Source organism: Eupeodes corollae, chromosome 1 (genome assembly GCF_945859685.1).
Source record: "Eupeodes corollae chromosome 1, idEupCoro1.1, whole genome shotgun sequence".
Taxonomy (NCBI): Eukaryota; Metazoa; Arthropoda; class Insecta; order Diptera; family Syrphidae; genus Eupeodes; species Eupeodes corollae.
This window is the reverse complement of record NC_079147.1, coordinates 305,414,341-305,427,095: the sequence shown is the minus strand read 5'-3', so window position 1 is coordinate 305,427,095 and position 12,755 is coordinate 305,414,341. Positions and strand designations below refer to the sequence as shown.

The following is a 12,755-nucleotide window of genomic DNA, read 5'->3' as shown; positions in this document are numbered from 1 at the left end:
TCTTTCCGTTTTGTGTTTTATTTCGGATCCAATAATATTAATTATTTTGTCTGCTTTAGAATAACTTTGTTGAAATCGTTCATTGAAATTAAAATAATGTTCAGTTATAATTTTGTCGCGGACGATAAACTATCACTACTGTGCCTTCTACGCAAAGACATCTTAATAATTATGAATAACAAATTTTTAGACAAATTTACACACGGTCTTCAACCTGTAGAATTTTTTCACAGACTGACTCAAATTTGTGAACCTCATTCGTATTGTGCAACAGAAATTCACATTAAAGAATATTTTTCACAATTTGTTTGATTGTGATTTGCAATTACAAACTTTTTGTCGTGCAACCGAAAATCAATATTTTAAAAATTTGTAATTTGTGAATCACAACTACCATTTTGTAACCTACAGAATTTTACAAAACACAAAACTTGATTTTTTTTAAATGTGTGGTAAAAACGTTTGTAATTCATAAATTTGTAAGGTGGTGCAATAGCCCACAGGTCCAATCTCTCTGGCAACACCATTCTCAATTTACCTCATCTTAAGGACACAGAGAAATTCTACATTTATAACCTTAAGCCATCAACTACTTTCAAAATTCTTATACTAGTATTTATTTCGATTGAATTTCATTTTAACATTTAAATAATTAAATTAAAAGATTATCATTTTCGGGTAGAACTAATATATATTTATTTTCAATCAATAAAGAGAACGATAAAATACATACAAATGGATAATATATAAATGCTTGAGATTTTATTCTCAATTCGAGGCAGTTTGTTTTTATTGAGTCTGTTTCATTGTTTGTTTTTTTGTTTTTCTTTTCAAATGTCATTGTTTGTTTTCGTATTTTCTATGATTATTAATATGCACTCTAATGCATTAATTGCTTAAAACTATTATTCTTATCCTGAAGAATGGAGGAGCTCTAGGCCTTTTAATTCTATATTATTTCTTTTATTTTATTTTTTTTAAATATAAAAACAAATAAACAGCTTAAAAAAGTGTTTTCTTCTTTTCTTTAAAGATACGTTTAAAGCGTCATATTCAATTGAGCCTAGTTTGTCTTTTGTCAATGTATATTTATTAAACCTATCTTACATCTGCATTAATTGTATTTCTTGTTCGTTTGAGCTCAGCCAGGAATTGTTATTTTTCTTTTCGGGGTTTCGGTTCACAGAACTTAAAATTATGATTTTTTTTTTAATTTGTTTATATTATTTTTTTTATTTTTGACTTTTTTGTATAAAAATTAAAATTGCAGTTAGCCTAAACTAACAAATTGTTACAAATTAAATTACAAATAATATATTACTATCTAATTTTATATCAAGTTTCATATGTTTATATATTAAAAAGATATAATTCTTAAATAAACCTTGTTTTTCCTTCTTTTCATCTTCTTCTTCTACGTTTATCAAAGATAAAGAAGATACATATTTTGTGTGATTTATTTTTTATGTTTTGTTTATAATTTATAGGGCTGCTGTGTGGTGATTGTAGTATTCTTTAAACAAAAAAATTGTCATGTTCATTTATCACCGCACGATAAACTGTGATTTAACTTTATATAAAAAACAAAAATGATACGTAAGAGTAGGATTTATGGAAATAAAAATTAATAAATAATAAAATATTTAAAGACCGTTAAGAAGAGGTGCATTGTCTAGATTCAAACCGAACTAAAACAATTCACCTATTTTTAGCGAGAAAACATATTCAAAGCCTCTCTGGAGAGGAATATATCCAAGAGATGCAAGAAATAAAATAAAACATTACAAAAAAAAAACGTTTAAAAAGAAAATAATAATAATACAAAAAAAAACAATAAGAAACAATGAATAATAGTACTAGTACAATTACGACTAATTGCGGGGTAGTAGCTAATACTAGAAGAGAGATTGGACCCCCACGCAATCCCTTTTTTGTTTACTCTCGTATTCTGCTGATTCGCCCAGTGGTTGAATTTCTTGATGGGTGGTCGGTCACGGCTCAAACAAACATCAGCGAGGATATCATCTTCCGCACACTTTCGTTACTCGTCGATGTGTTTGCCCGATCTGTTGCTGATGCAGCCGCCAGCGAGTTCTCCGATTGTAGTTCAAGCATTTGTTTGTGTTCCTCCAAGACCACATCGAAGGCCTCCTCAGTTAGAGCAACTCCTTTGATGGTTGAGACCTCCCAGTACCTAAAAAAGAAATTCAATTAAATGCTGCTCAGTGAAAGTCCGTTTTTTATATCGTGTTTATTGAGAAACTATGTGAAGGAGATAAACGAATACCTCGATTTTAATAGTATAAAAGTTTGTTTAAAAATACATTCAACTAATTCCTCACTCAACAAAAAGAAAGGATAGAAGTTCGGCAAATTATATTAACATCGAAACTTTTGCTGATGTTTGTTTTTCGGCGAATTGAAAGTTTTACTTTTTCAACAAACCGTATAAAACGTATGAACACGGAAAAGCTATTTCCAAAGAAAAGAAAATCTGCGGCAAAACTTTTATTAAAACATACACAAATAATCATGTCATTTATTCCCCGCACTCAAAGCATTTTTAAGCAAATTTCTTAGGAATGAGTGAAGTTTTTAAAAAACAACAAAGTTAAACAAGGTAGCATTTTATAATTAATCCGTCAATATTTAAATTAAAGTAATTTAAAAGTAATTTCCGGTATTGCCTTGAGCAATAATTCAACAAATTTCCCCATGCATTGATTTAATTACGCAAAAAAGCTACCTCAGGGTATGTTTCCAGGTTTTTGAAACCAACAGGATTTATAGTCTAAAAGTTATGATGTTGCGAGATTAAATAGTTAAACAAAAAAAAAACTACCAGTAAATGGATTCACTATTCAAAAATAATTAAAATACAATGTAATTAAAAAACAGTAGTTCAAGCGAGAAATGGGATGAGTTTATAGAAGGGAGTACATTTTTTATGTGTGTAGATTAGATTATATATTTACTTTACAAAACAGTGCTTAGTTTTAATAATTATAATGCTTTCCAATAATTTTTAATATTACTTTAATTCTTTAAACTTAATTATATTGAATGATACATTTTCAAATTGTGATTGGCAATTTAATTGTAAAAATACACATATTTTCGAATGTTTTGTATGAGAATTGGTTGACGATGTTCCTCGTTCCTATTTTAAAGTAAATTATCCCCCCATTTTACAAAATTCAAGGTTACGTAGATTGAAAAATGCTAAAAATAAAGCTCTTAAGAATTTTAAAATCAATATGAGTAATGAAAACTCAACTTTATATTTGCGTCTTCAAAAAGAGTATGTTTTTTTAAAAAATTGTTTTAGTAGTTATATGTATGTACATACTATAAAAATTTTATTGAAGCAAAATCCATAGAAGTTTTGGAAATTCGTAAATGTAAAACTGAAATCCATTGGATGTCATTCAGTGATGGCTTATTATGACAATTCTTCCAGTCTACCCCAGACTATTGTTGAATGGTTTGCTGAATTTTTCCAAAGCACTACGGATTTAATTGTCGGCAATAACTACGAGTGCAACTCTATATTGCTAATAACATTTGTTTTAAAACACTGTTATAGATCTCTATGTTTACCCTTCAGTTTATTTTTAACCGATTTTCAAATGGTAGACATATGCATTCAAGAGGACAATAGCGTCCACAGGTTTTTCTCAAAACCCACATCTGTCTATCAACTCCCTCCCCGTGTGAACATCGGGTACCTAGTACCTCAACTGAAGATTGGGTGCCAACCCCAGTGGAAAGTTGTTGAGGGCAGCAAATAAGAGAGGGGGGAGAGGTGTTTCCACTAAGGCACCTCTTCTTATCCAGACGGCAGCGGAGGAATTCCCGAGATGGAATCAACGGTGGCGTCTACAGTTCCAGTAAGGTTAAACTACTTAGTGGGCTTACAGGGCTTCTTCGACTTATTCGGAGCCCAGGCCTATAAGGAACGGTTTTATCCGGCTCCCCATCCTTGGAGGTATACTTAGGATCTGACCCTGCAGGTTGGGGGTTGTGCCGTCGGGGTGACTTCCTGACCACGTAAAAGCTTCATAGTTGCGAAGCACCAACAAGCCTCGAATACGGACGGTTTAACTGTTGCCAACCAACGCAAACGAATTAAGGACAATGAACTTCGGATATGCACGTGGAATGTTAGGTCCCTTAACAGAGCACGTGCAGCTGAAGAATAAGCGGAGGCCCTAGACCGTTATAAAGCAGGAAATACGATGGGATGAGCCGGGTAAAAAGAGGATGAAAAACTGCGATATTTACTATGGTGACTACTACCACGAAAACCAACAGCGCTTATTTGGATGCGGTTTTGTCATTGGAGCCAGACTTAGGCAAGAAGTCTTGAGCTATAGGTGCATCAATGAGCTCCTCATGACCATACGCATCAAGGCTAAATTCGGCAACATTAGCCTGATATGCGCGCACGCCCCCACATAAAAGAAAGACGACAACATCAAAGATATGTTCTTCAAGCTCTTAGGCAAAACATATGAGCAGTGTCCTAGCTATGATATTAAAATTGTGCTGGGCGATTTTATTGCCAAGCTAGGAAGGGAAGACATCTTTGGCGGAATAATCGGGAAGAACAGCCTGCACGACAACACTTCCGACAACGGATTCAGGCTCATAGATTTTGTTGCGGTGCGAAACGTCATGGTAGCCAGTACGCGTTTTCCACACAGGAACTTGGACTTCTCCAGATCAATCTACCGTCAACCAGATTGACCATATTGCTATCGACGCCAGACACGCTTCCAGCATCATGGATGTACGAACTTTCCGAGGAGCTAACAACTACCTCGTTGTAGCCAAGGTAGCACTTCGGATTTCCAGACCCAAGGCAAAACAGGGAGCTTGTGAGAGAAGGAACAACGTCGAACGGCTACAATCGCTAGAGATCGCCAAATCCTTTTCCGACCGAGTTACAAGTAACCTCTCTCGAAGTTCTCTGCCGCCAACACAATGTATCGAAAGCCAGTGGCAACATTGCCAAGATGCAATAAGGAATGTCGGCAGGTAAATGCAGCCAAACAACAGGCACGCAAAGCGGCGCTGCATAAAAGGACGAGGGCTGCTCATGAGCTCCATGGACAGAAGAGGCGAGATGAACACCGACTTCTCAGAAGGAAAAAGAGAGGGCACGAGAAGCGTGCGGTCGAAGATGTTGAGAGGTTTAAAAGCAGGCATAAAGTTCGAAAGTTTTATGAACAGGTAAAACGAAAATCAAAGATACATAAACCTAGAACCGAAGGCTGCTGACGAACCGAATTCCGCTGTCAGGCAGGATGATCCATTCAACATAGACGACGAAAGCCAACAATCCCCTCCTCCCGACTTAGAGGAAGTAAAGATTGCCATATCTAAGCGGAAGTCTAATAAAGCCGTTGGAGCAGATATCTTGAATGCCGGAGCATGCACCAACTTATCTGTAAGATATGGTCGGAAGAAAGCATGCCTAATGAATGGAACCTCAGTATTGTTTGCCCGATCCTGAGAAAAAGAGACCCTGTAAAATGCACCAACTATAAAGGAATCAGTCTACTTAACATCGCCTATAAAATCTTCTCTGCCGTAATATGACCCATCGTCAACAACCTGATAGATCCTTATCAGTGTGGTTTTAGACCAGGAAAGTCCACAGTCGATCAAATATTCTCATTACGGCAGATAATGGAAAAAACCCAAGACACCAAATCGACACCAACCATATTTTCATCGATTTCGCATATGACAGTCTAGTTTTGGCATCATTGCCAAACTCGTCCGTTTGTGCAGGATGACAATGGAGAATTCACGCTGCTCCATAAAGGTTGGAAACAACATAACAGAACCTTTCGATGTCAAATTGACAATGAATTACAATATTACAATGAAAAACATCAATGAAATCGTAAGCGTTTCCCTCTTTTAAAAATTACAAAATCGTTTTTCTTTGTAAAAACTTTTTAGCGTGTCTCATTTGTTTTTTAAGTTTAAAAAAAGAAAAAACAACCAATAATTTCACAGAAATATTGCAAACTTCACTCTTATTATTTATTTTGTTTCCGCTGAGTTTCATGAAGAAAAGCAACGTGGCTTTCATAACTACTTATCGAAAATTTTCACTGACTTCAGTGAATTAATTGATTCACTCTTACTATTATTTGTACACCACTGTACATACTTGTTCTTTATCTTCACAGAATGGTTTGTTTGTAAAAAAGTTTGCTATATGAAATAACGTTTAACTCATCGAGAATCGGAATCAACGTTAATGTGATCAAAAATGTATCACTTCAAAACTTCACAGATTGAGAATTGACCCCCCCCGGCGGGAACGTTCAAAGGAAGAGAAATGTTGTTGGTTCCTTTGAGCCAGAAATAAATTACTTACTTAGCATCCTTGTATTTATCCGGAATAGCTTGTTGTGCCAATTCAGGCGCTCCCATATGTGTATTGCTCAAATGTACGATTATCTCCTTCATGTCTTCCAACTTATAGGATGTGACTTCCTCCAATTCTGGGCACCAAATAGGGAAATCCAATATGTAGCGGGCCAAAGCAAGCGCTGCCGCCGAAACCAATGATGGCAAATAAACCAAGTACGTATTTCCTTCTAACAGAGAAAGCTCCGAAATGTACTGCAAACAAAACAAAATAAACAAACAGAAGCCCCACAAAACGGTAAGATAAAGATAAATAAACATTGTACGTTAAGTGTACCGAATATTCGGCAGCATCATACGATTGAGGAGTAACTTACCTGAGCAAGGAATTTAACCTGGTGAGGCATGTCGTACAAAACTGCATAGGTATTCAAAAATGCATACGATGTTGGTATGCACAAATCAAAGGATAAAATCTTCAAGATAATCTGCTCCATACGCAATACCTGACCTTTTGTGTATGTATCATCGGTTATGAATACAAATTCGGCAACATCTGGTGGATAGATTTCTTCATATTTTCTGTGTGTGCAAAGAAGAGAAGAGACAAAATATGATAAAACACATGAAGTAAGCAACATTTAATACAAAAATAACAATATGAATAACAATACACAAGGATGGTGCTGCTGCTTTAGGACAAACTGCAGCAGCAGCAGTAGCAGCACACAATTTGAGTCTATTCAGGATAAAAAGGATATTCGAATAGAGAGTATTATGGTTTACTTACGATGCAATGTACATTGCAGCTGTACCAACAAGCTGTAACTTTCCTCGTACCACAGACATTTGACTTAAGAATCTATCGATGTATGAAACGGCCAGGTAGAGTGTTTCGGTGTCCAGTTTGTATTCTTCGGCAACTTCCACTAACCAATCAACTAGAATTGTTCGCATCGAGTTATTAATGTCCGGCTGACGTTTCATGTAAGTTGGTTTTGGACGATGTTTTTTCTATTTTTAAAGAAAAATGGCAAAAATAAGTAACAAAAAGAAAAAAGGTTTTACACAAATAATAAAATAATAATAATAAAGGTCAGTAACTAGGTCACTTAAAAGTGGGGAACACAGGAGTACACTATATACGATTACGGTTACGGCTAGGGTTATGTAATTTCCATTGACCTATTGTGTAATTTTCTATTGTATAACTCATTTCTTTGCTGACAAAAAAGAATTTTAAGAATTATGTTTTCTCCAGCAAGAAGATATTGATTTTCCCTGTGTACGGATTATTTGATGTGTCGGAAGGAACTTCATGTTTGACATCCATGAAAGAATACAAATAATTGGGAGAGACATCTAAAGCAGCTGAATCGGAACTCATGATAAAACTCAAAAATCAATACTTTACATTTGGCGAGACCCAAATAAAAAAAAGTAATAATTTTCAAAATGTTCAAAGCATATCAGGAGGTAGCTCTCGGGATGTAGAACAAAGACCACTAAGTCTGTCCATCCGGTGTGACAACATCGACCGTAATCAAGTCATAGAAGTTTATACTTTGTACCTGGATAGATGGTCAACATATAACCAAAACGAAAGAGTCAGACCAAATGGTTTAAAAGTGGGACAGAAGGGTTGTAATAGAGCGTCTTAAGAACATTACCCAAGTCAAAAAATAATGCATTGACTGGAGTAATACATATTTTCTATCGCCATTCGTTTTAAGATCGCCCACATGTCGTATTAAATAATCGATTAAAATGTTGTCATAGTTTTCAAATAAGTCATACAGCGCACTAAGTTTATAGAGATCTATATTATCTATATTTAACTGGTTAAACAAATATGTAAAATGTTTGGTAGGATTTTTTAATGAAGGATTCATTTCGAAATCATGTTTTTTTGAAATATGCCACACAGCAAATAGTATAGCGAAACACTACAACAGAAGTCATCTAGGAGTCATTCTAGTGAAGCAAATCAAAGACCAGCCACTAGGTTATAAAAATCTATCGAAAAAAAATGTCACCATTCCTTATATTTTATGAATTGATTTAATTTCGAGTGAAATTGAAATACAGAATATCTATATTCAAGGCTGCGAAAGTTACACAAAGGCAAGAATGTTAAAATATAAGATAACCACACGATATCTGTTAAAAAAAAAAATTAAATTGGGTGGCGCAACAGTCCGTCTCAACCATTACTGGTTGCGAGTAAAGTTGTCAGGAATGGAGGGGACCTACAGTTTATATGCCGAATCCGAAAGGCTAATTTGAGAAAGCACTTTTTCAGGACAAGAATTACTCTTGAAGGATTTGTCAATTCCTCGCAAGAAGCAGTACCCGCGAATTTTTTTTTTTTAAATTAAGGTGGCACAGGCAGAAATTGAACCCAAGACCTCTCGCTTGACCGTCCAACGCACTAACCATCATGCCCCGGGTACTACGATATCCGTTTAAATAACTTTTAAAGACAGATCAACTAAATTAGAAACTCCAAAATTAATCTGTTTATGTCATCAAAAATCTGCAGCGACATATCAAAACGCAAGTTTGATCTAGGGTACTTCTTCGTATCCTGCAGGACACGTTACTTAAAAGCACAGTCTCAATAGAAGGTGTGATTTCGGAAGCGGATTCATTATGCAAAATTATATATTCAGGCTAAAAAGGAGGACAGAATGCACTGGAGGTGACAGTTTGATACGAGTACTTTAATTTCACTTTGATTCGTTGATCGTTTGGAATAATTTGGAAAATGTCCTTTATGTTAACATATTATTAAATATGTCACTCAGAAGGCGTTTTCATCAAGATAATGATCCCAAGTAAATTCATAATAATAAAGAATAATGCATGTTTTTAGTAGTATTTCCAAAATACTTGATGAGAACTATTTTATGGATCGGAAAATTAAATAGGATAAACATAAGCCTACTAACCAAACGAATCTTTGGAAAATGGTCACTAAAATGTCACTGTATCTAACTAGTTGGCTCTATGGAGAACAAAATTGATTTAACTGAATTAAAATAAGAATTTCTAACTAAATATTAAACGTATTGTCTGTCAAATAATACAATATACAGTTGCAATTATTTTGTTATTTCGCTTGCATGAAAAAATAGTGTTTTTGTCGTTTTTTTGGTATTAGTAGTTTTATTTTTATTTTTAGGAGAAAGTATTAGTAAAATGCATGGAGCGAGAGGCTTCTCAAGCTGATACAAAGTCCACTCCGAATCATTGAGCTCTAACCTGTCCACTTCCTTAAACAGCATTTGATAAAATAATTTGTTTATCGTTCAAAACATCTTACAGGTATGGTCTGACTGAAAATCCAATATACGCAAAAAAAGTCCCAAACAACAAAAGGGATGCTAAAGCAACAGGTGAAAAAGGAAATAATGTTCTTCCAATTTCTGCCATAGAAGGTGGAATTGTAAAACTTAAGGGTATCGACAGTGACAGGCACCAAAGGGACTTCAACTTTTGGTGGATCTTTTAGCGATTCAGCTCAAAAATGGAACAACACACAAAATATTGAATCACCCGGAAGTTCTGCGATAAAAATGAAGTGCAAAAATATTCTAACACGACAGTCTACTTTAGTTGTTATATTGAAGAAGATTTACCAGAACCTGAACCACAAAAAACAAGAAAAAATCAAGCCACTTTGAAGACGATTACAACAAATATGACTAAAACCATTAAAATATCCAAGGAAAATAAAACTAGCTTAAAATGAACTTATCGTGCAATTGAGAAACTTTGCGATGTTTTAAAAGATATAATACGGAAGCTTTAAGACTTTAAGAAGAACGAAATAGAGAAAATGAAACTTAATTTAGAAAAATAAAATTTGTAATGATCTCTATTTTATTATTTAAGTACCCGAAGTACCTTCTTGTTTTTTATTATTTTAATACCCGAAGTTCTTTTTTAAGTATTCAATAACACAAAATTAATAAACTTGGAACATATGTATTTCTTTTTTATTTATTATTTTGTTGCAATCAAGAACACATAGTTTCTTCCTTTTTTGACTTGAAATTGCCAATAATATTACATCTATCTTCAAAACAGCAAACATTTTAATTGAGAAACAAAATAAAAATAGATGATCCTTCAGCTTTCGAAATCGAAATCGATCGAATTAAAGAACATGCAATCTCATTTCACGTGAAATTAAAAAGTGATTTCAATTCAATTTCGGTCGACATTCGGAACATGGGCGTCAATCTTACTTTTTAAAAAACACAAATTAAGAAAATTTTAACATATTTATATATTGCCAGCAGGGGTCCCTCAGGGTTCTATTCTTGGACCTCTATTATTTTCACTTTACGTTAATGAGCTTTCTAGACTGGTTAAATGTTGCAAAGGTCATATGTTTGTTGATGACGTCCAATTATACTTGGACACACCTGCAGATAGCATAAGAAATGCTTAAGAAATGCTATGTTAAGGAGGATCTAGTGAAAATCTAAAACTTTGCGTATTTACAAACGCGCTCTTGATATGTCAAGCTTTCCATCGGTTCTACTGGGTGGCTCAATAATTGAATTTGTAACGTCTGCTAGGAATCTAGGTATTATTTTTAAAGAGGCTTTAACTTGGCATCACCATGCAGCTACTATAATTGGCAAGTTATATAGTGCTTTGCACCGACTGTGGACATCCCAAAGGTTGTCAGTAGTAAGATATTCCTTGTATGATCTCTTCTATTACCTATTCTGCTGTATGGATGATGAAGTTTGCTGAAGAGTTGACTCAAATACAAGGCGAAAACTTAATGTTATATACAACAACCCTGTCAGATACATCTTCAATAAAAGATATTACGACCATATTTCATGTTATTCTAAACAAATAACTGATCTGACTTTTGATAACCTTATAAAATTTAGAACTTTCATTCAGCTGCACAGTATTATACAGTCACGTCATCCTGATTATTTGCACAACCGATTAATTATCAAATTGGCCAAAAACTGTTGCACTGATCCAACCAAGATTTGCAATCTGAACGTACTATTTTTGTCCATGCCACTCAATTATACAACTCACTACCTATTACAATTAGAAAAATTAACACAAACGCATTCAAAAATCGTCTTTAAACGCATCTAATCAATAATGTGGATAACGAGCAAACATTTAATGATTGTAATCTAAGATGGGCGTTAACTCATTTATCATTGAAAGGAGCAGTCTCATAGTTTCTGTAATGTCACATCCGTTCGAAATATCATATCACATGCATTGTTTAACTGGACATAAAATTACTGTGGTTGTATGTCTTCTTTTTACAAATAACAACATAACTTTTAAGTGATCCTTTCTACAAAACCATATAACCGTCTTTTTGATCTATTCGTACTTAAGCTATTATATTCGGCTTAAACTTTTAATCTAAACTTTTTTTCTTTATAGTGCATTTTTTCAAATACCCAAGCTTACACATGTCCATAAAAATATAAGTCAACATTTTTCTTGAATATAAGAGAATTCGCAAAGGCAAATCGTAATGGCCTAAGCAACAATGAAGGAATAATGTCTGAATCAATAATAAGGCTAAATTCGTTTTTTGGGTTCATGTGTTTCCGCGAGAATTTAATAAGATACCAAACAAGACAAACGATGCAAAGATCCCAAAACACCATAAGAATATATTTTGATAATTTTCTCCTATCATGGTATGAATAGTTTCTGCATAGTAAATCAAAATTTCCGTTGAGGTCGTTTTGCAGTATACAGTAACCGAAATACCTATAATATTATTGTTTATTTATTTATGTATTTATTTACTTAATCTATCGAGTTAACTCTTACAGACTGCTTTTAACTACATACTAATTAATTAATTTATCATTTAAATATTGCTTGATAACATTCCTTTCTAGGCTTATATCTAAATATAATTCAAATTCATTAAATGATTTCATGCAACTTGGAATTGGTTCATTTAAACCATAATTAAATCTATTATATGAATATAAAACAATTGTCTTGATCTTACATATCTTTGAGGAACATACATATTTAATAGATAAAGTACTTTGGAGAATTGTATATGGTTAGACAATATATCATGAGCAAACATTACACAATTTCCAATTCGCCGTTTTTCTAAAGAATTCAGACCAATTAGAGCGCATCTTGTAGAATAACACGGCATTGAATATAAATTCCATTTAAGTTGTCGAACTATACATTTTGTAAAAGACTTTTGAACTTTCTCAATACCCATACAACGCAAGCATATTCCACATGAGGATGTGCAAGAGACATATATTAGACGGATTTCATTGCATATGGATTCAGAAATACGGCACAATTTCTTTTAAGAAAACCCA

At 33.9% G+C, this 12,755-nt stretch overlaps 1 protein-coding gene across 2 annotated transcripts in view; it reads right to left on the bottom strand.

Annotated features, from left to right (window-relative positions):
- Window positions 1-647: 647 nt before the first annotated feature.
- LOC129942377 (G2/mitotic-specific cyclin-A) overlaps window positions 648-12,755 on the bottom strand; it is a 40,041-nt gene continuing 27,933 nt past the window's right edge. For both annotated transcript variants that reach the window (XM_056051277.1, XM_056051278.1), the window contains 4 exons: window positions 7,181-7,404; window positions 6,768-6,972; window positions 6,398-6,645; window positions 648-2,194 (listed from right to left, as the gene is read on the bottom strand). In XM_056051277.1, coding sequence (XP_055907252.1) covers window positions 1,999-2,194; window positions 6,398-6,645; window positions 6,768-6,972; window positions 7,181-7,404 — 873 coding nt within the window. In that variant the 3' untranslated portion in view covers window positions 648-1,998. The remainder of the gene's footprint in view (window positions 2,195-6,397; window positions 6,646-6,767; window positions 6,973-7,180; window positions 7,405-12,755) is intronic.